Source organism: Lipophrys pholis, assembly GCF_963383615.2.
Source record: "Lipophrys pholis genome assembly, chromosome: 10".
Classification (NCBI taxonomy): Eukaryota; Metazoa; Chordata; class Actinopteri; order Blenniiformes; family Blenniidae; genus Lipophrys; species Lipophrys pholis.
In genome coordinates this window covers 7217523-7240763 of record NC_137640.1, presented here as the reverse complement: position 1 = coordinate 7240763, position 23241 = coordinate 7217523, and the positions used below count along the sequence as shown (strand labels likewise).

General features: G+C 41.4%; 1 protein-coding gene across 1 annotated transcript in view; it reads right to left on the bottom strand.

Annotated features, from left to right (window-relative positions):
* Positions 1-1007: 1007 nt before the first annotated feature.
* The window catches only part of kank4 (KN motif and ankyrin repeat domains 4), a gene marked incomplete at its 3' end in the record, with an annotated part of 81609 nt that continues 59375 nt past the window's right edge, over positions 1008-23241 (bottom strand). The window contains exons 3-10 of the mRNA XM_080473072.1: positions 19250-22714; positions 15318-15414; positions 10877-11128; positions 9330-9414; positions 7516-7735; positions 7293-7435; positions 5284-5484; positions 1008-1121 (exon numbers count right to left, since the gene is read on the bottom strand). Of these exons, the coding sequence (XP_080329198.1) occupies positions 1008-1121; positions 5284-5484; positions 7293-7435; positions 7516-7735; positions 9330-9414; positions 10877-11128; positions 15318-15414; positions 19250-22714 (4577 nt within the window). The remainder of the gene's footprint in view (positions 1122-5283; positions 5485-7292; positions 7436-7515; positions 7736-9329; positions 9415-10876; positions 11129-15317; positions 15415-19249; positions 22715-23241) is intronic.

The window sequence follows — 23241 nt, the reverse complement described above, 5'->3', positions numbered from 1 at the left end:
TAGTCATGAGAACAGACAGTATTACAACATACTGCTGTGTAGTACTAGAAGACAGCCAGTAGGGGGGGAATTGTATTGGCATGCAGCACTTTCCTGTTAAATACAATCTCATGAGAAGACTTTCTTCAATCTGTTCCTAGTTGTGGTTATTAAAATATTCAGTTCACGTCTAACGAAAACATAGAATTTCATAATTTCATCAAAAACAACTTTTCAATGAAAAACATGATTACTATGGTGATAAACACATGAAATACACCCAAATATCCACTGAATTATGGGAAATTTGACAATTATTTCTAGTCTATAATTTTAAAGTTAACACCTTATATATATATATATATATATATTTCTTCTGGACACATGTTTCAAAGTACTATTTGCTGTACACAAACACAATAAAAAAAAAAAGTGCAGTAGAAAATACTATTTCTGTGTTTGTGTGCGATTATAATCTGTTAGAATAACATTCTCCATATACTATGTTCTCAATAATGGCTTATGTCCACATAAGAAAAGAACAATGTCAATGTAGTTGAAATAAAAAATAGAATTAATGTCATATTTGAAAAAGGTAGATCATGTGCTTATTATTTTGCCTTTAAGAGTTATTTGATGATAAGAAGCAGCAGTGCAGAGTGTCTCTCTCTGTCCACTTGCCATTCTCTTATATACACCCCCCCAACCCCCTCCTCCTCCTCCTCCCTCCTTCCCAGGTCCTACTTTATGTCATGTCAGTCACACATGTCACCATGACAATGTCTTGTCATCAGTCCCTCTGGCCCCATTTGTCCACTTGAGTGGTTGATGCAGCATATTCATAAACACCCACAGGGCACGTTGGTGGAGACGTGGAAGAATCACTCAAAGGCTCCAATGCGGTTCAGACTCTCACATGTATGTCTCACGTGGTGTCACCAGCTTCTTCTCCCCACTTCTACCTTCTCTTACGTTGGCAGACTGTGGGATCGCGGTAATCGAGAGGTCAGGGGGTGCTAGGCTCAGTTTCAGAGGAGGTCCTTGGCAGGCTCCGGGACTCCGGTCTCTGCATGGGCCTTCAGGAGGTCAATTATGTCTTGGTGGGAGGATCCTTCGGCTACTGCTCGAGCCGTCTGACCGTTCTGTGCAAACAGGAGAAATAATACACCTGTCAGCCAGAGCTTTACAACCACATTTACTCCTGTCTGATTGGGCCACACAGGACAAATACATATTAATCCATGCCCACTGTTTCATCTCCTTTTCCTTCCTAGGACCACTTTGAATAGATTTGAAGCAGAAAATTCCCACAGCGGCTGCAGTTTTGGAGATGCTCTGACCCAGAGTGTCCAGCCATCAAACTCAGACAAACCCCCACTCTTCCTCATCGTCTCTGCTTCTAACACATCATTTAAGGAAAAAGTTTACTTGCACCCATTAACTAGTATGTAACAACCAACAATGGCCAATAACGTAATAACTTCTTGAAATGTAATAAGTTTGACCTTGTCGAATGTAATAAAGCCAATACCGCAATAACTTGCTAATAATATAATAAACAAACAGTAAATATTTTTTTACAACCATAATTGAGAGAGAGTGCATCAACGCACGTGTCCTCAACGAATGATCATGATGACGATCCCATCCACTTTAATTATTTCTGAAAAAGCAAACCGCACAAAACCTGCAGAAAACGTGTTTATTTATTTAATTTGAAAGAATTTAAGAAATGTATTTCTTCTTCAGGCACTTATTAGATTATTGGCAAAATGTTATGAAGATTATGGAGCAAATAACCGAGTGCACTATTAGCAAGTTATTGTGTTATTCAGTTTAGTTCATTGAAAATGGTTAAGAATTATGACATTATTGGGAGGCATCATGTTTTTAGCAATCATTACTTTATTGATTGTTATAAGGATCCACAATAAAGATATCAGCGGCACTAACTTTACCTGTAGTAATGTTATTTGTGGCTAATGGCTTATTTGTGAATATCATTATTACAACGTTGGTTAAGGTGCAGTGACTATTCTGAGCCTGACAGTGGCAGTGTTGTGCTGCTTAAACCAGATCCAATGACGTCTAAATATTACAAGGTATGAAATAAACACATGATATTTTCATTTATCCATATTTTGGATCACACTGGGCTCACAGGGGGGGTGAGGCCTGTCCCATCCAACATTATTCCAGAGTGTCGTCCACCTTGGACAGGTAAAACAAAGCGACACACGCTCGCATTATAATTGAATCACTAATCAGGCCAAGAAGCACCTCAAGTATTCTGAGTATATGCATGCACAGGAAGAGCATGCTAACAACACACAGAAAAGTCCTGCCTACAATAATTTATGAAGACATACAAGCAAGATACATAACATTTTCTGAACCTTTTTAAACGTCCGTGTGGTGGGTGGGCTATAATACAGCTAGTGTTAAAAATATTCTAATTAAAATTTGTCTTAGCACCACTATGACTGAAACACTCAATACTGTTATAACTTAGCTCATTAGCATCAATGAAATATTTTTAATGTCTAAAATGAGCAGAAACTACCATTTAATAAAGTGTTTAGTACACTTAGTGGCATTTTTTCAGTGCAAATCCATTAATCTATCAATCACTGAAGCCTTCCTGCACTAACAATTATGAAAAAAGTAAGCTTAATCTTGAGTTTGTGTCTGTGTGGATAACAATCTCCTTCTCATGTCTCTTCAGGGCTTAAAAGGGTCATATACTTGAATCGGAGGGATCAAGTTAATCGCGCAGCTGTAAATTTCTCCTTCTGACAGCACTGCCTATAATCAGCGGCAATGTTTTTGTGTTTTCATTTATCTCTCCGATCACAGAGGAGATATTACACATTGCGGCAGACGAGGCTTCACGCTGAGGGAGACCTCTTGTCTCATGGGAACACTGCAGTGTGAGCGATTTGTATTAAAACTTGTTGTGAACTTTGCCTAGTTGTTAAACAAACTGCTTGATCTGCAGGGAGATCATTTAGAGCTGCTTGGCAGAGCTGCTTATTTCTTCATTTTGCATCATATGTATATATATATTATTATTATTTTCTGTTTTGTTTTGACACTGACAGTAAATCAAATGTGTTCACAGTAAATCACCCTTCCAGTGATGTGGCCTGAGGATGACTGAATTATCAGATACTAAAGGTTGTCCTTCAATCCTTTGATTAGTGGTTCAATCATTGGTTCTGCTTATCCATGTGTCGAAGTTACCTGGGTTAGGACTCTGAATCCCACACTGAACCCAGAGGTGTGTGAGCTCCTTGCATGGTAACCACTGCTGTTAGTGTGTACGGATGTGCTTGTGACTAACAATATGAAGCAATTAGAGATTTCTTTAATTTTATAACTCTGCATGTATGCACATATACACGTGAACTCATACATATATTTGTGCAGGTGTGTATGGCACAGACACCTTGACTTGCAATTCATTGTCTGAAGGCAGCTATATAAATAAAGACTGATGGATTGATTGACGTTTTAATATAGGTGAAAATATGCTACTTGAGTGAAATCTGAGATAACATTAATCTCAGTAATTCTTGTGGCGAGTAAAACAGTTAACTCAACTGCTTTCATAATGAGAAGTAATGTGCTGTAGGACAGATTTCGAGTCAACAGAGGTCTGTGCTGAATGAGGATGAAGACGCAGGTTGATGCAGCTGTTCAGTGGCAGTTGAAGTACAAGGCGAGTATACGGCGTGCAGTTTTGGCCTCTGGCAGGTAATAAACTAGAATTATCATTAAAACTACACAAGGAGAAGGAAAATTTGGCATTGAGTAAATCAGCAGGAATTGAAGTGTAAGTCAATGTAATTTCCCTGGAAGATGTAAAAAAAACTAAACAAAAGAAAAACTGTGTATTTGTGTGATCAAGTGCATCGGCATGGGGTGTGTGAGTGAGGATTTCTCATTTTATAGGGCACAAGTAATGAAAGGAGTCTACACTTGCGGTCCGGCCAACCTTTTATGACCCAACAAACATGTGTTTGAGGGCGAAGCTGTGGCTTTAGGTTTAAGGTTACAGTTACAATATGGTTTGGTTTGACATTAAGGACTCAGTTGTGATGGTTAGGATTAGTATAAAAGACTGGCGTGAATCTTATGAATAGCAGTAGCTGTGTTACAGCTGGTTCACTTTACTGTTTCAATCCAATAAGTGAGTTTTGTGCCGTTGTTTGCAAGAAAAAAACAAAACAAACTGCTTTGGCAGAGTAACGCACCGTTCATGATATGATCACTCTTTTGACTGAGCACCTCAGCCTACAGATGGGAATTTACGGCGGAGAAGAATCAATGTACAAGACTGAATAATCCATCAACTGTGTGTGGGACAGCCACCAGCTGCTGCGCACCTTTACTGAACAGCAAGCCATCCTGGGCAGCCTAATATTTAACAACACAGTCTACAGTTCGGGCGAGCCAGGCATAAGACTCAGTGTATTACAAGCAGCAAATAATTAGCTGCTAAGATTAAGCACTGAACTGGATGAAATTAATGAGACAGTTGCACCTTGCAGGGACCCCACGTGAGTTAAAAGGCACGTCTGCATCAGTCCCATCATGCATTAGTGGCATTTCACTCATGTACGATCAAAACGAAGTTAATCAGTGAGTGAGCCTCCACACGCTTCATGCTGTGGCGTGCAGAGTATCGATATGTGCACAGGCTAAACTATGCAAACAACTATCAGCTGTACTACTCTCTAAACCAGCGCCCTTTCATTAATTATTAATAATACTATGTATTAAATACAACTTATATCTCATGTTTGACATCATTCATCAGCAAGCATCAGCAGTTATAGAGAAAATGAGAAAAAGTTTTTGGTTCATCACACAACCGAGTTAGAGATTTTATTTGTTGAACTGCTATAAAACTTCATGGTTCACTATAATTGGGATTTTCAAATATAGTGAATACAGTTTGCACCTGAAAAATTAGATTTGCTACGTTTTCTCCATATATGAGGACATTTTGGGGAAAACAGACTGCTCAACATTTTTGCTTGAAACACCACTGACATGCCCACTGAATATATCATTTTATATAACTATACAACAATAATGACTAAAACCACTCATCCCAGAATCATATCTAAACATTGCTTTTGAGGTTGTTTTTTTTCCATCCTTGGCTCGAATAGACACCTAATATTCCCATTTGTGAAAGGCTGCACTGGACAATCTTAAATAGGAGGTAAAACGTCTATAAAACTTCTAACAGTCCAGTAAACGAGATAATTCCCGCTTTACAATGCGGCAGTATACCTTATCTGCGAGGGTGATGTCACAGCGACCGGTCTCCAGCAGCAGCTGAGCGATGTGTGTGTGTCCGTGCTCGCTGGCACACATCAGGGCCGTGGATCCCTCGCGGTCCTGGGCATTTACATCGGCACCGCACCCCAGGAGCAGCTTCACCATGGCAACACGGCCATGGCTCACGGCGAGCATCAGAGCTGTCTGGCCTGCCTAGAGAAAAAAGGAATTAGAGGTAAATGGCAGGAGGGGGTACTTATGGGGGGGAGAGAGGGAGGGATAGCAGGGCAATACAGAACAGTACAGAGGTCTACACCCATTGGCTACTTCATTTGATATACTTGAACAACCTGATCAAGGTTGTTCTGCCAAATAACACCATTCTTGTGAATAAAATCATCCAAAGCCTTGAAGGTTTCCTCTCAGCATGGATGCAACAAATATCTGACATGTAGTGTTAAAATGATGACACATCTCCAGGTAGCACTATGGCAGTGTGGCTTGTTTTTACGGTTCACAGGTTTCCAAACTCAAAACCTGCAACTTGGGATAACTTAACTTTCTCAGAAAAACGTTTCGGTTGATCACAACGCTACAACCAAGATATGTGTGTGAGTTATTTGCAGATAATACAAAATAGAATAAAAAATGCTGGAATTACAGACAAAACAGGCAATTTCAAAAAATGTTTGTCCACTGTGACTTTTAGACCAACAGACCACATTTTCCCTGTTGCATTACATCTGCTAGACTCCCATTTTTACCTTTCTGTGTGTGACTATATTGTTTGAAAGTACCTCTGGTACATCAGACGCAGTTACACCCTAATTTCCCATACATGGGACACATACAAGGACATTGTATTTGTTTCTGTTCAGAAAACAACATGAACTGAGCCAGCTAATAACATTACACCTCATTTTACAAGTCACTTCACACCATCAGGACCATAGCAAAGCTGAAAGTACAGGTCATTGAAATGGTCATTAAAAACTATGAACACTGTTTCAATGCCTCTCTTGCAGCCATAATGATAAGTCCAGAATTAGACTTATTATCACAGCCATTTGTATTCTGTTCTCTTTAGCATTTTAATGGATTATGTTTTCTCAATGTCTTTCTCTTTTGTCTGACTTCCAGAGACTCGGTGTCTCTGGTGTTGCAGGGCTTTTTTCTTATGAGTTATTTACTTCATTAGTAAATGGACCTGATCAAATAAAGGTCTGCACATATAAAACATGCACAAACCTGATATTGCGCTTATGTGTAGAAAGCCGATCTACTAAAATAATGCACTGAGGATTAAAAGCTGACAGAATAGCAAAATAACACACACGATGGCATGATTGTGTTCATGAATTTGGAGGATCAGGAGTGTGTTCAAATTGTGCAAAATGCTGGGAGGAGTTTATGTTGTTTACCACATGATATGTGAATTCAAAGATCGGAAAACACTTGTTTATGATTGCACATGTTTTCAAAACATTTGCAATAAGGTTCAAATCAGCTCAGCCTTGGTGCTGCTGTCATTGTGCTGCGAGGCATTTCCTCAACTAGCCGCAAACTGTGTTTGTGAAACGTAATGCAGTAAAAAACCCAATATTAGTGTGACGTTAGGTAGGTGAAGCAAAAAGGATAACTGTTATCAATGTTCCTGTACTTTTTTCTTGCCCGAGTTTATCTTGGTACACACATGTAAACTGCTGTGATCCCAACCTGCTTCAAGACCCTCGTATGGTGCTCCCCACGGGCATAAATTGTGAATGATTCCCACTAAAGATAGCTTTGCAGTCAAGAAGAACAGACTTCCACATGTCTGTTGCTGTGATGTGACCCACTTATAAGCCTTTTCCAACAATCACTGATTTCCTCAGAGGATTCACATTATTCCCAGACTCACTGCTCCCGAAATGCAACACTTTTCACTACAATAACACCACGTATACAACTCAAGAAATCCTCTGATATTCAGTATATTCAGGACACCTTGCATGTCGGTGCAAGCTTGTGTTATCTATTACCTGTCTGGACCGCGCGTTGACATCTCCCAGCTTCAGCAGTTGTTGAGCCACTTCCAGATCGTCGGGGGTCTCGGCAGCAGTCAGTGCAGCCAGCATCACTGGCGTATAGCCCGCCTTGTTCACATTGTCCGTTTCACAGAGACCTGGCCACATACGAGGTGAGTTAGTCAATCAGATAATTATACCAGCATCCATTGGTGTGTCATGTGCTTTTGCGTCTCACCGGTGTCCAGCAGCAGTTTGACCACAGGAAAGTTGGAATGGGACACGCTGTAGTGGAGGGCCATGTTCCCGTTGCCGTCTGTCAGGTTGACCACATATGGTAGCAGGGTGGGTGTGGTCAGCCCCACACGTCGAAGGTATAATCTGACCGTATCTGCCTGCGACTCTTTTTGGCTGGAGACCCGAAACCACTCCTTGTAGAGCACCACCAAGACCTGACGCTGAGGAGAAAAACAACACATAGTACCGCTTTACAAACAAACACAATAACACTGTTTTGCTATTGACCAGTTTTGTTTTAGCACGATAAACCAAATGACCTCCCCTGCTTAAACAAAACAAGGTCAGAGAGTCCAAAAGCAACTAAGAAAAGGAACCATATTCCTTATTGTCTAATAAACACTTAAACGGGAACAAATGAACGTACGAATGCACACATGCGTACACTATTTAAATAGTAATTAATACTTTAAAATTTGTTCCGTAAGTATTGAAATTGATGAACGTTTAACCCCAGTAAAGAAGCTTAAGCTCAAGCTACAGGGTTCTATTTTAGAAACCAGTCCTGTTTTTCCTATGCTGCCTTCTCGAGGCAACGTTCCTCCCGTTGTTTGAATATGATGAGCTGCTGTATATGCATGTCCCTGCCCAATGCTTTTGCATTGCCTGGACACAGTGTCCCATGGCTCTTTGAGACTTATTACAGGCTGCAAAGCTCTGACTCACCATTGTATTTAATATGCCAGAGTTCAGCGGTCCTCCATGACCATGTATTTAAGTTATAAATCCATTCTTGGCCTTCTGCCTTCTTATCTTTGTGGGTATAGTTTGCACAAAACCAACAATTATTTTTCTGAGTTCAAATTACATCCTTTTATTGACTATCCCAAAGGTTCCTATGGTCCCTAAGAAAATCTTCGAAGACCCAGGGATAACATGAAAACCCAATTCATAAAGGCCACAGTCCAGTTTTAAGCCTTAAAGCTTTAAAGCCATGGTGTGGAGGGGCAAACTATTGTCTCCTTCTACATAACCACGGAGCCTGAAGGCATTGAGTCATGGTGATCATTAACACAAGCACAAAGAGCATATTTGCAGAATAGTTATTCAAAATGAATAAGCAATAAAGAGCTGTGGAAACAAAGCCTCTGGAGTGAAATTTACATGGGAAGCAGAAGGACGTGAGAATCCAGCTGAGAGATTTTTGAGGAGGAGAGGTGCAGCACTCCTGCCTGAAGACGTACGGCCTGATTTACGTACTAAAATCCTGCATTAAACATGTCACATCGTACATTAATTTAAATATAGTGCTTTCAGTTTGTGTGCATTACAAAGGTAATTTATCAAGAGTAACATCATGACTGACATCCCACGCAAAAAGGAATATTCATGAGTTTATTTCATGCTTTCGACCCTGTTTACATGACCAATCAGATTAAAACATCATTGTTTCTATGTTCGATTGCTTGCAGTCACCAGGGGGTGATTGAGAGGAGCGCTGATTCCCACTAACACGAAAATGTAGCGTTGGACATGTTGGTGGAGAAAGTTGTCAAACATTATTCAGGAAATAAATCAGAATTTTTCAAAAAGATTAATAACAACCTAAAATTTTACTTTTTAACCTCTGACTTAGATTTGATATAAGGTGTTATAGCATATTCATCCTATAAATAGTCTATTAAATAAACCAAGAGACCACCAGAGCTACATATTTGCAGGACAAAAGTAGGAATTATTTTGAGGTGAATGTGTTGATCTCTGATTAACCATGACACCCCCCAAAAAACCCCAAAAAGGAATAGAAATCCTCACCATTTCCTTATCCGGGGATGAAACTTCTTCCATGCGGTCTTTGACGTAGATGCAGGCATCTATAAATCCCTTGTCAACTTTCTCTCTAAAAAAAGAAAACAAACGTCACAGTAAGTGGTAGCCTTGCTCCAAAGTGAGTGTATTTTTGTCAAGCTGCACATCTGCTTACCCTATATGTATTTCAGGTGGAAATATCATCATGTCTCAATCCCATATGGCCAAAATAAGACTCCCTTGTTTCTTGTGTGAATTTTATAAGTAACAAAAACAGCAAAAGAATAAACACATCACAAGCCTTCAGGACAACTCCCACACATCACCCATCTGTGGAACACACTGATCGCACATGTAAACCTTGACTTTAAAAACCACCGCATGTTCAAACCGTTCATCCCGTCATGCAAACTGTACATCTCAGGCGACATAAAGCCTGAGCAGGTCCCAGTGTGTACAGTGCTGTAACACACACACACACTTACACACACTGACGGCAAAGATCAGACAGGTGCTGAATGATGAGTTAATATAAGTCCAGCCTTTTCCCAGGGCCCCTTTCTACAGCCTGCCATCATGGACCTGAGCCCTGTCCACATACCTGAGACAGATAAGTAATCACTCAGTGGTGGGTTTTTTTTTAACTTTAGTACCAGACCGCCAGTGGTTTATACCACACAGTATTCCTGACGTAGACCTCTTCTAGTGTCTTAGTGCCCTTTACACAAACACTGAGTCCATTATGTGTGTCAATACAAGAGGTTTGTGGTTTTTAGTACATGTGGGTAAAAAAAACAACTGTGGATGTGGGGTGAGTGTGGAAGTGAGTCTGGGCAACAGAAAAAAGAAAAACAAATTCACCAGGTTGTTAGAAATTGAAAGCTGGTGTATGTGCACAATATTTTAATTACTGATGTGGGGATCAGAACCTGTTAATACACTTAAACATTTGTAAGTCACATACAGTATACGGTTGACTTTAGACTTGGCTGTGTGTGTGTGTGTGTGTGTGTGTGTGTGTGTGTGTGTGTGTGTGTGTGTGTGTGTGTGTGTGTGTGTGTGTGTGTGTGTGTGTGTGTGTGTGCGTGTGTGCGTGTGTGTGTGTGTGTGTGTGTGTGCGTGTTTTCTCAGCTCAAAAAAGGATGGAGCGGCACACAAGACAAAGCACTCCGTTGTGCCAGCTCAACGTCCCCGTCATCTTTATGGATGTATTTTATGTGACCTGGCGGCATTATAATTCAACTCTATCGCCCCATGCGTGTTTATATGTTGTTTATTTTATGGAACAAGCAATGATTGGGGGAGGGAACCTTGTTTTATTGCAGGAAATCATATCATTCTGTCTAGTTCATAGCAATAATAGAGCGTCACACCAGTGAGCAGTTCGGTACACAAAAGCACTGTTCTCAATTTTCAAACACTAACTGTCATGAATATGCATACGTGCAGCTGTGTGTACGCAATATAAGGTATGTAATCATAATACCTTAAAGAGGAAAGTCATTGTGCATGTGGACTCTGAGCTAGACTTTTGACTGGACTGTCTGTCTCACCCTTCAGCTCCTTCCTCTAGCAGCTCCTGGCTGTCTTCTGGATCCAGCAGGCCCCTTTCCACCTCTTTTTCCTCAGCCATAGCACCTTCACCCTCAGCTGACTCCACCGCTTCTTTCCCTGGGGTCTCGGCCACCTCTTCGGGCTCTTTTTCCTTTTCCTTCTCCACCTCTGGTTCACAGCTGTCTTCCACCTCCAATTCCACCTTCGACTTCTCGTCTCCACTGGACTCCTCGCTGGACGTGGTCTCATACCTTAAAGAGGGGATAGACAAGAGGGGCACCGTTGTAAGATGGAGATATCAAAATAACTAGGCTATTTTGGTTGGCTAAACCCTATTTACACTGGATGTTGAATAATTCATTCTGTTTTTTTACCAAATTAGTGAGAAAACACCCACTAAATAAACACAACTACGTCCATTTGGCTGCCACATGTTAGAAATATTTACCGAAGTGGAACAAGAGTATAGAATTTAGCAAAATAAACAACCCAGCAACATCAGTGAAATAGCAGTAAAGTCAACTCCCGCAGGTCATTTGCTTGTAGACCTCAAATGTGTAAGATGCTTGTCTGGCGCAGCCCCCAAATCCTAAAACATCCTTTGCATAATGAAAAGCATACATATAAATCCATAGGTGTGTTTGCACACTCACATAGGCAACTTCAGACAGAACAGGACCCTGTTCAGCGCAGTGGGGTCTGTGATGTATTTAGAGCAGAAAAAGTTACACATGCGGTGTTTGAGTGCAATTACTGGAGGTTTGGCCATGAAAGCACCACTGTGATGGAGTAGGGAGTAATCAGATAAGTCTTTTATCGTATGTTGGTGATTCATGCTTATTTGTTGAGAACGCACGCACACACACACTGAGACACTACACCAAAAGAGGCGTTCAGGGGCCACGGCATTCCCTGGATTCCAGAGAAGCTCAAAGGAGAGCAAAGATCGGTTCCATCTGAGGAGGAGTAAAACAGCAGCCCACTTCCCGGAGTGGACAAAAACCTAAAGAAAATATCTGAAAGGTTAGCCTCTTTATAATAAAACAATAAATTTACATTTATAGCAATGAACATGGTAAATGGACTTCACATCTGTATTGTTTTTTCACTGTGTGAGCAGTCCCAAAGCGCTTTACATCATTAATCACATTCACTAATTCCCGCACACACACCAATGTGAACAAGGTTAGAATATAAACTTTGACCGATGATTGAGACTCGAGTCGGAAAACACTCTGAGGTGGGTCCTGGCTGTGAGCACAGAAAATTAATTTACTTGCTCTCGAGAATGGCTGTGGGGATGTTTGCAGATCATTCAGAAACAGGGAGGAAAGAAAAGAACTCACAAAAAAAAAAAAACACTGCAAAGGTGAGCAGGTCATAAAGCAGCAAAGCTCAGGAATGTAAGAGCAGGAATACAACAGCAGCAGGTTCCTTAATCTGAAGGAGATGATACCACCCAGGATGCTTGAACCCAACATTTAATAAAATAAAGCTCAGGTTTACAATACTTAACGGAAACAAAATAGATATGAAGCTTTTACAACCTAATTAAATAAATCTATAGATATTGCACTTAAAGAAATATCCATTAGTAGAACACAATCATATTTTGTTTTGATTTGTGTTTTGTTTTCCCCTGTTCCATTTCAGTTGTCTCAGACTGACGTTACACAATAAGCAATGACATAATATTAATCCATCTGTCGATCCTCTATATCGCTGTATCCTGTTCAGGGTCGATCCCAGCTTACTATGGTTGAGGGCAGGATACACCTGGAGAGGTCGCCAGTCCATCACAGCTCTGTTGTTTTAAGACAATCTTTGGAAAGCAGCTCATAACTGAAGCTAGATTATCTCCAATCTGACATACTCTGAGCCATGGGTGGGGAAAAAAAAGTCCAATGAGGGAAATGGAGAGGAAGGATTTTGTTTTTTGCATTTGTTTTTACACCTCAGTTTGCAAAAGTTACCAAAATGGATGATGAACGACAGGGTGGAACACAACACAATTATGAAAATGATCTAGACTACAGACTAAATGCCTTTCGAGCTGTGGATACACAACTCTATTATTTAATGTGCATTTGCATTGCAGTTCTATTTTTGGTAAAGTTAAATTTAGTCAGAAATTTTTTTCTCCAGATGCACGCTCTTAGGTTTGCTCATAGGTCCAGGGAGGTTTTGATAGTGAAAGCAGCATATACAAATTATCATGTTTACCAGTAAACAGCATCTCTATGGTGTTGGTCTGTGATGCCAGTCAGCAAAGACAACCAGACTGTGCAGGAAGAATCGCATCTTTCCTCTTCCAACTTTCCACTTAAAATTCATCAGCTTTTATGAGCAAACGCACACAAATCACAAACTGCCATGAGCGTAAGCAAATGCTGACTTAAGCACAATCACACAAAGCGCTGAGGTACGATCAGTGCACACATCACGTAATGTTAAACACACATTCACGGGCACACACACTTCCCGCTCCGAGCAGCAGAAGCAGCAGCAGTGAGGTCACACTCAGGCCAGTCTGTCTTCAGGCGTGATGACGAACAGCAAGAAGCAGATGTGTGAGACACAGCTGGACTCCAAAGTAAAGAATCTGGCAACAAGAACACTGTCACATAACTGCATCACAAATACATTAGAGTGACAACCGCTGCAGGATTTACATCTCAAATTGATGGAACATGTGATATCAATGGACCAGAAAATGATGAAGGCTGAGATTCAGTTCAATTTGATTTAATTTTATTCATGTAGCAGGGTGGAAAGGAAAAACTCCCTTTCAACAGGAAGAAACCGGCAGAACCAGGCTCAGAGGTGGCGGGTTTCTGCTGTACTGATTGGAGGGAGGGGATAGAGAAGGAGAAAGGGATGGCACAGAAACATGGAACAACAAGCAAGAGTGTCATGAGAAGGGAAGCTAATCAACTCTCAACTCCAATCACAAGCTTCCAGATCTAATGTGAAAGATCCAGCAGGACAGTACAGAGAGAGAGCAGACTACAGAAGACAGACAAATTAGTGACATGTAACGGTGAAATCTGACTGCATGGAGAGTGAAGGAGGAGAGAGGAGAAGCTCAGTGTAGTACAGGTCATCCAGCAGTCTAAACCTATTGCAGCTTCACTAGAAAATAACCCCTGTAGCTGATTTGACAAGTTGATCAGTATCATCTGGTTTCCATAGATAAATAGATTTGAGTATCATCTAAATTATTTCCTGATCATTAATAAATAATAAATATTACCTTCAGGAAGCACACACTGACTAACGTGAAAATTACAGGTGCTAATACAGAACCCCCTGGAACTCCATGTTTAAATTTAGTCAGAGCTGAAGAGTTCATCATTAACAGGAACGAAGTGAAACCTGTCTGATAAACATACTCAAAACCAGTTTAGTGCCATACCTTTAATCCCAATGATATGTTCCAGTCTGAAGTAGGTTGTTATGATCAATAGTATCAAAAGCAGCAGTGAGATCTAACAGGGCAAGAACAGAGACCAGCTGATCGTCTGAGGCCATCAGATGATCATTCGTATCTGTGCTATGATGGGCTCTAAGACGAGGTTACTTTATATGGTGGGCTTTCAAAAGAGATTTGATAACAGCAATCTTAAAGGCCTGTAGTGCATAGCCTATTACAAATGATCTCGACGAGTATTGGTGTGCTAATCAGGGGGGAAATGTCTCTGAACAGTCAAGTAGTGACTGGATCTAACAGATATGAGATCTTGAGATCTTCTGCTTGACAATCCAGACTATAGCCTGTAGACCTTCTAATGGATTTGAAAAAAAGGTCCCCAGTGAGATATATGGAGTCCAAGCCAGACATGATTATTCATGAGATATAATGTCGATACTATTTGCAAGTGCATAGCTGATCAGAGATCATAGCAGATCCAATTAATCAAAACTTCAGGGCATAACCCTCAGGAATAGAGAAACATATCTGTAACACTACATCTTTATTTTAACCAGGTCGTCTTTCACTCTGTGTACTTTTAAGATCTCTGTTGCAATTTTCCGTACATTTCTGGGTAATTAGTCCAACAGAGGCAACATTAGGATTTCTGAATTTATTTTAAATTTGATAAATCATAAACATATCAAACAGCAAACACAAAGAGTCACACATCACACACATTCCCACCTACAGCTCAAAGAAATCAATCAATGTCAAACACATGTTTTTAACTGAGAAAACACAGACATGCAGAGAGAAAACATGCAAACTCCACACAGAGAGGCCCCCCAACTGAACCCAATCCAGGGATGTTCTTGTCATGAGGCGAAAGCGCCAACCACCGCCCCGCCCTCTGCCCCTCCCAGCATTGAGTTTCCAATATAAATACAATGAATAAATAAAAACACATTCCGGACTGAACAAAACATTACACACAGATGGGAGGATAAATAAAATTAAACTCTTACCCTCCATTCACTCCAACAAACTTGAGGTTTTTCTTGGCTCCCTTGTTTCCCTGCTTGTCAGCAACACCGTTTTTCTTCATAATGGATTTGAGACCTGCTGAAGGGAAATACAAATGAGAAAGGAGAAAGAACTAAAATAATGGCAAAAAACAATTTGCTTAAAGATCCTGTAAAAATCTTGAATGTGTGCAGGTGTATTTGTTTGAATATCCATTCTCACCCATGCAACTTGAAATGAAAATGAATTAGCTTGACTAGAGGTTGAATACAGCTGCACAGTTTATGTGTAAATACTGGAGTTGAAATGACTTTATGATCTTTGTGTGACATTTTAAATCATTTCCGAAAAACAACATCCAAAAGCGCTGCAGCAATTGAGCCCGAGCCTTCAGAAAAGCTTGTTTAGCCACATACGGATAGTGAATGCCGTCACTGTTAATGCTTTTTCTATTGATTGAACAGCTTCTGAAGAGGCTGTAAATTGTCTTCTGAGTCCACAGTTAAAGTTACATGTCTGAAGGCTTACTAAAAGCAATAAGCCCACCTGAGTGTGTCTTTGTTCCAGTATTATATTCATGTTTGCCCATACACTTTTGTTTGCGGCTGAAAGCCGGAGCATTTGAGCTTCGAAAAAATAGTGAAAAACCTCTGGATGCAATTACGAGCAAGAACAGCTCATCAAATGAAGTGAAACTCCTGTGTTAGTATTGAAAGGGGAGCCATTATTACTCCCCATACAAAGCCAGTATCATGCTGTCAAGGAAAACCACTTTTTTCTTTTAATATAGTGCCTGTAGAAAAAAGTTAACACGATGCCATTAAGGATCCTGTATTAATCTTGAAAAATAGACTATTAAATTCTAAAGTACATTTAACTAAATTAAATTATTGAGAAAAATTTTGTTATTTTGTACTGTGCAAGTGCACATCGGAGCCTCACAAAGTATGCCCTCTGGCAACATACACAGGTCAGGATTATATGCCTTATTGACAGCATGCAACCTTGACATTGTCGGTCCTCCTTATGTATGTAACTGCCCAATAATTGATTCAGCATGGGCTCCTTTGCTGACTCCTGTTGGCTCTGAGCCCAGCTGCCTTAGTCGTGCCTGACAGCAGACATGGTGCAGAGGATCTGTAATGTTTTATGCAAGGACATAAGGATGTGGCTTTGGGCCAAAAACCACCAGCAAAAAAAAAAGAGAAGAAAGATCTAAGCGACCACCGTCTGAGATGAATGATGCTTTTAGCTCAAATGTCTCTCAGGAGATGAGAAGTGTGTGAGGGGAAGTTTAAAACATGTTTGACATCTGAATACATCCTGCTGCTATCATCTGATAAATAAAACAAAGGTGAGAATTAATCTTTTCTCACTCAGTCAGCGATGTGCTGGGATATTTAGCTCATCCACACCGATCTGAAAAGCTTAACCTGAGTTTAAGATCTTTGAGGTGAGGGAGGGATCTCCTGCAGTGTTTGGGTTTCCAATAATAATTCCCTGTACAATTACAAAAAGGTTGGAACAATAGGAGACATTTAAATAAAAAATGGAGGAACAATTGGCAGTTTTCATGAACTCATATTGATTTCCTAAGAGAAAAAAAAGTACTATGTTTTATTTGATGACGCTGACGTATAAAAAAAAATAATTTAAATTAGGGCAGCCAGCAACAGCAAACATTTGGTGGTTCAAATAAGAAACTGCCAGCGGACCATTTAAAAAAACTATTAGGTTAATCGGTAACAGTTTAATAACATAAATGACTTTCAAAAAGACAGTTGTGTCCTTTCAGAAGTAGAGATGGGCAGAGATTCACACGTAGAGAAACAAGATTATCAAACTAAGGTTCTGTGCTCCCTTTATTGTTCCTGACCGGCCCACATGAATTAATTATGTTAGAATGCAAATAATCAATTATGAATAAAGAAAATCAGTGCACATGATGCATGAAGTACAATTGTTTTGCTTTCATTTTGAATGTGTCAGCATTATTGTTATTTAGGTTTTTGGACACCCCGAGTCATCTCATCTTTTAGCAGTGATTCTGTTTGAGAGACCACTGGGATCAAGACTCCTCTAAACATCATTGTCTTTGAACACAGTTCACCCTACAAACCACAGATATGCATCAAATCTTAGAAAGAAAACACTATAACTGAATGCAATATAAAAATTCTGTTGGTTGTTTTGAGCCAATGCTCATTATAAATGGGCCGAAAACTATTCTATGGTGTGTGTGTGTGTGTGTGTGTATGTGTGTGGAATATTACAAAGATAATAGGAAATATGGTGTCATAAATAAATAAATAAATATTTTTGGGAAATATCTAAATACTGTCTATGTTTTGTTGTGAATCAAATGTAAATTTAGGAGGAATTCAAATCCTTACCTCCTGGTTTTATTCACATGCAACCTCCCAACCTTTTTGTGATTGGAGGAGTATATAGGAAACCTGAAGCCTGGCGAATTCAAATGTCTACATATAGCTCAACTACTTTCGTAACAGCGTTCAGACTCCCGGAGCTGAACTCAGCATGAACCGTGAACATAAAACGAGTGTCAGAGAGCGGACTTACTCTGTATTCCAGCTCCTGGCCAGAAACAGAACAGCAAGACATCAAGGGAGTGTAAAGAGGCATCATCTGGTCTGATGTGTGAGTGAGGGCCTGTGCTTGAGAGTATATTCCACTCAACTTTGCATCTGATGAAAGAGGATGTATGCATGTGTGCACTTGACTGTATGAGCGTGTTGATTCTGATTGTGAGGGAGCCAGTGATATTTGCTTGATGTGCCCTTGGAAGTCACTGATCCACATTATTTCTCCAGCACTTGATGTTTTAATAAACAAATAATAGCTAAAGTCCAGTATTTTGTAGAGGAATGCAAAAGTTTTGCCCACAAAGCTATGAATATAGATGTGTTGTTTACTGTCTCAGCTCCTTAATTTAGCTTTATGACTTGGAACAAGTTCTTGTAAGTTTCAGCATAATTGAGAGCTGCTGAGATGACTTCTTATCTGTATTTTCCAAGTTGTTTACTTTGACTGAATTATTTTTCTAATACACTAAAATAGGTGTATTGGCATACACTGCCAGGGGAAGTAGACATCTCCCTACCTATGCCTACCCATCATTAACACCATATTTATTCTATGCAGTCATTATATTTCTGCCAAAGCATTGGATGATATCGGTGAGAAGCATTATTTCTCAAATATTCCTGCAATTATGAATAAAAAGGTTAACATAAGTGGCTTGAGGTTTAGTATCAATGCTTATTTATGTCAAAGGAATCCTCCTCCCTTCCTAATTCTCAAAAAGATCAACAAAGCCAAGAAATAATAATCATTTGGAAATTATTCATGTCTCACAAATCATTCACACCATAATAACTGTACTACTGCAGTTCTGCTGTATTCATAAAAGCACCACAGGGTTTTATTTGACAGCATATGACCATGAATGGTGTTTCCAAATGATTTAACAGCATCAATATTGTTTTGGGTTGTGCTGAAACGTGTCCATCAAGGTGTAAATAAACCCCACTGTTGTCAGTTTGATGGTAGAAATGTGTCAAACATTACTTGTGCTTGTGTAAGAGTCCCAAATAGTTCACTTTAAAAAGGAGAAGTACAGAAACTACTCTTATACTGTTTGTTTGTTTCTGTAGGACTATTTGTTCAAGAGGAAGGAGGGAGGACGCAAATTAATATTTCAGGCTATCGAGCCGTACATGTAGACTTTAATACCTTAGTGACTGGGGATCAGAAGGGGCTGTGTTGTAATTAAGTCGCATGGCTATTACAACATTGTGCTTTTAGAAAATAGTGATTCAATGAACTTGAATGATGAATGGGTTCAGCTCAATGACTCGACTATGAGTTGGCGAGCAGCTTTTAGATGATAATTATACAAATGAACCAAGCGTACCTTGTTCTTGCTGTTTGCTGGCAGCGGCGGCTTTCTGGGCCGGAGAGTAGAAGGCAGAGAGGACGCTGAGTGAGCTCACCAACTGACTCTGAATTGAGCTCATTTTGGAAGGACCGGGTTTCCCTGCTGCTTTCCCTGTTGGTTTTCCCGTTACTGGTGCAGAGACTACTTTCCCTGCAGGCTTGGCAGGTGTTCCCTTTCCTGCCTCTACTTTCTTCCCCGTTGCCTGCTTCTGTGTACTGGGGCTTTCCTGTTGGCTGGCTGTCTGTTGAGCTCCGGCGCTGCTCCCCAGCTGTGCCCACTGCTCCCCGAGAAGGCCTGTTAACCGAGTCACAACTTGGCCAAGAGCTGCAGGCGATGTTGGGGACTCCCCAGAGCCTCTGCGAGGAGGCTGGGCCTCCCCGGTGTCCCGGCGTGAGGCCTGAGCTTCACTTGAACCACGACGCTGACCCGCTTCACTGGAGCCCCTGCGCAGTGACTGCGTCTCCCTGGAGTCTTTTGGAGCTGGTTGAGTCTCTCCGGAGCTTCTCCGAGTGCTCTGAGGATGATCAGTTGATGCCTGACGAGTCGTGCGAGTCTGGACTTCTCCTGATCCACGACGAGGAGCTTGAGATACACTTGAACCTTTTTGTAGTGCTTTGGACTCTTTTGAATCACGTCGAGATGCAGACACTTGAGACTTGGTCTGAATTGATTTGGGCCTGACTTGGACTTCACTGGATATTATAGGTGGTGTTTGAGTGTCGGCCGGAGGTTGAGTTGGAGGCTGCTTTTCCTGAGACTCCTCTGGAGTCTTCTTTGGCTGAATTTGATCATCAACCTCTGCCTTGGTTGGTGTTTCTTGTTTTACCGGTGGTTCAGCTGCCTGGTCTGTGTGCTGAGGTGCAAGCTCAGGTGCACTTTCCACCAGAGTGTCAGGCTGGGTTTTTGATTGGGCTTCCACTTCACTGGACCCTCTACGAGGACGCACAGGTACAGCCTGAGGTTGAGCAGGTGACGGCTGCACCTGCTCTGCCGAGAGTTTGCGGCCTCTCTGTGGTCTTACCGGGGCTACAGTCTTCAAAGCTGAACTACTCGCTGTTACTACAACAGTATCAGTGACCACAGGTTCTTTGATTGTTACACACACACTTTCCTCTTCTCCAGTTCCTTTCTTCTCTTTAATCTCCAGAGCATCCTGTTTCTTTTCAACGATTTCTGTTTCTGCACATTTTAAGGGCACAATTTCTTTAGTTTTTGAGTCTTCCTGTGTAGGAGCCACGTCAATTTTATTTTCTCCTCCTGAAGCAACTGAACTGGCCTTCTCTTCATTCTGGCTTACATCTGAAACTATAGTTTGTACAACTATGCTTTCAGCAACTGCAGCTGAACTCTCAGCACGCACTTCCACGATCAGCGTTTCACTATCTTTCTGAACACTTTCATTTGCCCCCCCATCTTCAATACTTTCACTCACAGCTACATCTTCTCTTTGGTTGTCCTCATTTTCTCTCACTAGACTCTCAGTTCCTAGATCTCTGGTTGGATTGTTGTCTGGTCGTCTTTCTCTCTCCGTCTCAGTTTCCTGGTCTGTTCTTTGTGCTGCCTCTGTCTCTGTCACCCTGTCCACAGTGTTCACCCTCTCGGTTTCTGTCCCTCGGTCTACACTGCTGGCTCTGGGTCTCTGTGGATGGTCCGTCACTGCCTCCCCTTCCGTTTCGGTAACTTGGTTTACCCTTTCTGCTGCCGGCGTTTCGGTTGTCTGATCCTGAGTTATGATCGTCTCAGTTATCGTGCCCCGTTCCATACTGTTAGCTCTGGGACGAGGTGGACTCCCTGCTTCTACCTCTGTCACATGGTCATGCGTGTCAACTTTAGTAGTCACTGCTCCTTGATCTATGCTTCCAGTCCTTGGCTTGGGTACACACACTTCAATGTATATTTTATCTGTGTCTGTCCCTTGATCGACTGTACCTGGAGAGTCTGTCTCTGTTTCTTGGTTGGCAAAATCTACTCTCTCCGTCACTGTCCCCGTGTCGATGCTCTCTCGTCTTGGCCGAGTGTGTGCTTCTGCAGTGCCCATCTCTACCTCCATTCCCTCACTCAGTTCTAATATTCTCTCCTCCTTTACCTTGTTTTCTTCCAATTGTTCTTTCAAAAGAGAATTTGTTCTCTCCAGCTCTTGGCTAGCCTGAGTAAGTTTTTCTTCCAGTATTATTAGCTTCTCCTGCAGCTTCTGCATACTCTCCGAGTCTTCAAGTTTTCTTTCTTCTGCTGAATAGCCGTCCTGAGTATCTGTTTCCTTTACGGCCACTTTATAAGATGTCGTTGCCTGTCCTGCGATGTCCTGTGAAAGCTTTTGTACAGCATGCTCTAGTACTTTTCCTTGTGGATCTTTCAGTTTGTCGATTTTTTCTGATGACACTGCTTCTTTTTCTAGCCGTTGTTCTAACACCTCCACCCTATCTCCCCGGGCTGAGGAACTTTCCCCCTTTTTTGTCAAATCTGTTGCCTCTGTTTCACCTTGTTTCTCTTTCCTTGTCACAGGCTTTGCTTGCACAGGCTGTGAAACTTTTAAATCTCCAGTGGGTTGAGTCATCAGAGGTAAGTTGAGCCCTCCTGGAGGCCTTTGTCCTTGCAACTGGGGCTTTGTCCTAGCATCGTGACTTGCAGCTTCTTTAGTGGATGATGTGGAAGCCTGGGCTTGGGCCTTGGCTTGTAGCTGAAGTAGCAGCCGCTCCCTTTCTTCCGTCAATGAGCAGATCTGAGCCTTCAGCTCAGGAATAGTTTTGACCTGTTCTTCCAGCTCTCGAACTCGCTTCAGAGCGACTGTAATTTGTTGGTGGAGTCCTGTCCGATCTTGGGGAACAGAACGCCTTTCAGTAATATCTGGTGAAGCACGGAATATGTTCTCTGTAGAGCCATTTTCAGGTGTTCCAAGAGTGCGGTCGGGACTGCTCGAATCTGAACCTTTCCGCTGCTGTAGGGTGATGGGCATGCTTGATGCTCGGAGCAGATTTGGCCGACTTTGAATCCCTACAGTTTTGTCTTCAATACCTTGAGCAACTTCATCTCTGGGTTTCGATGTAACAAAGGCACTTCCTTGACTGGTGGTGCCTCTGCTGCTTTGGCCAGAAGTTCCCCCTTCACTTGCCCTGAAGTCAAATATCTGTTGGACCTCTGTCACCCGTGATCTGGGCTTGGGCCCAAGGGTCGATGTCCCTGACCATGTACTGTCTTTTTCCTTAGGGACCGGTCTGACTCCATGTCCAGGAAGGCTGAAGTTCCTGGGTAATGTGCTGAATTTAGGTGGGCCCTTCACTCTGCGCTGGATGTGCACCTTTTTGATGGTATTGCCTTTTTCAATGTCGTCAACATACTTCAGGAAGTCGAGGTCCAGGTGAAAGCCATAGGGAGTCTCCACTGAGTAGGGTAGCTGCTTCCTCTGAATGCCGCCCTCACTGGCCTTGGTCTGAAAGCCGTTGGCTGTAAAGAATTTAAAGCAATTAGATAGATAGATAGATAGATAGATAGATAGATAGATAGATAGATAGATAGATAGATAGATAGATAGATAGATAGATAGATAGATAGATAGATAGATAGATAGATAACTTTTTATTGCACAAGACAATAAAAACTGCTGCTACTGCTGATGCTACTAATAAAAGCTGAAATTGAACAGCTAAATATGTGCAATTACTTGATGAAATAAATGTGACTCACGTCACAGATTATCATTATTGCTATTCCTTTTCAACAACTTGAATAGACAGGCTGTGCTGCGACAGGCACATGGTGTTTCATTATGTAAAACCCTATCACTTACTGGGAAGTAATTATCATGCAGCGATTGCGCCAAAACAAACTAATCAGCATGTAAAATGCTGCTCATGCTGTGTCACCTCATGAATACAGTATGAGACAGGGGGTGGTTATCACCTGAAGGAAATGAGGGCCTGGCTGGTAACTCGCAGGAGCACCAGACTAAATGTTTCACCTTTTGTGTCAGA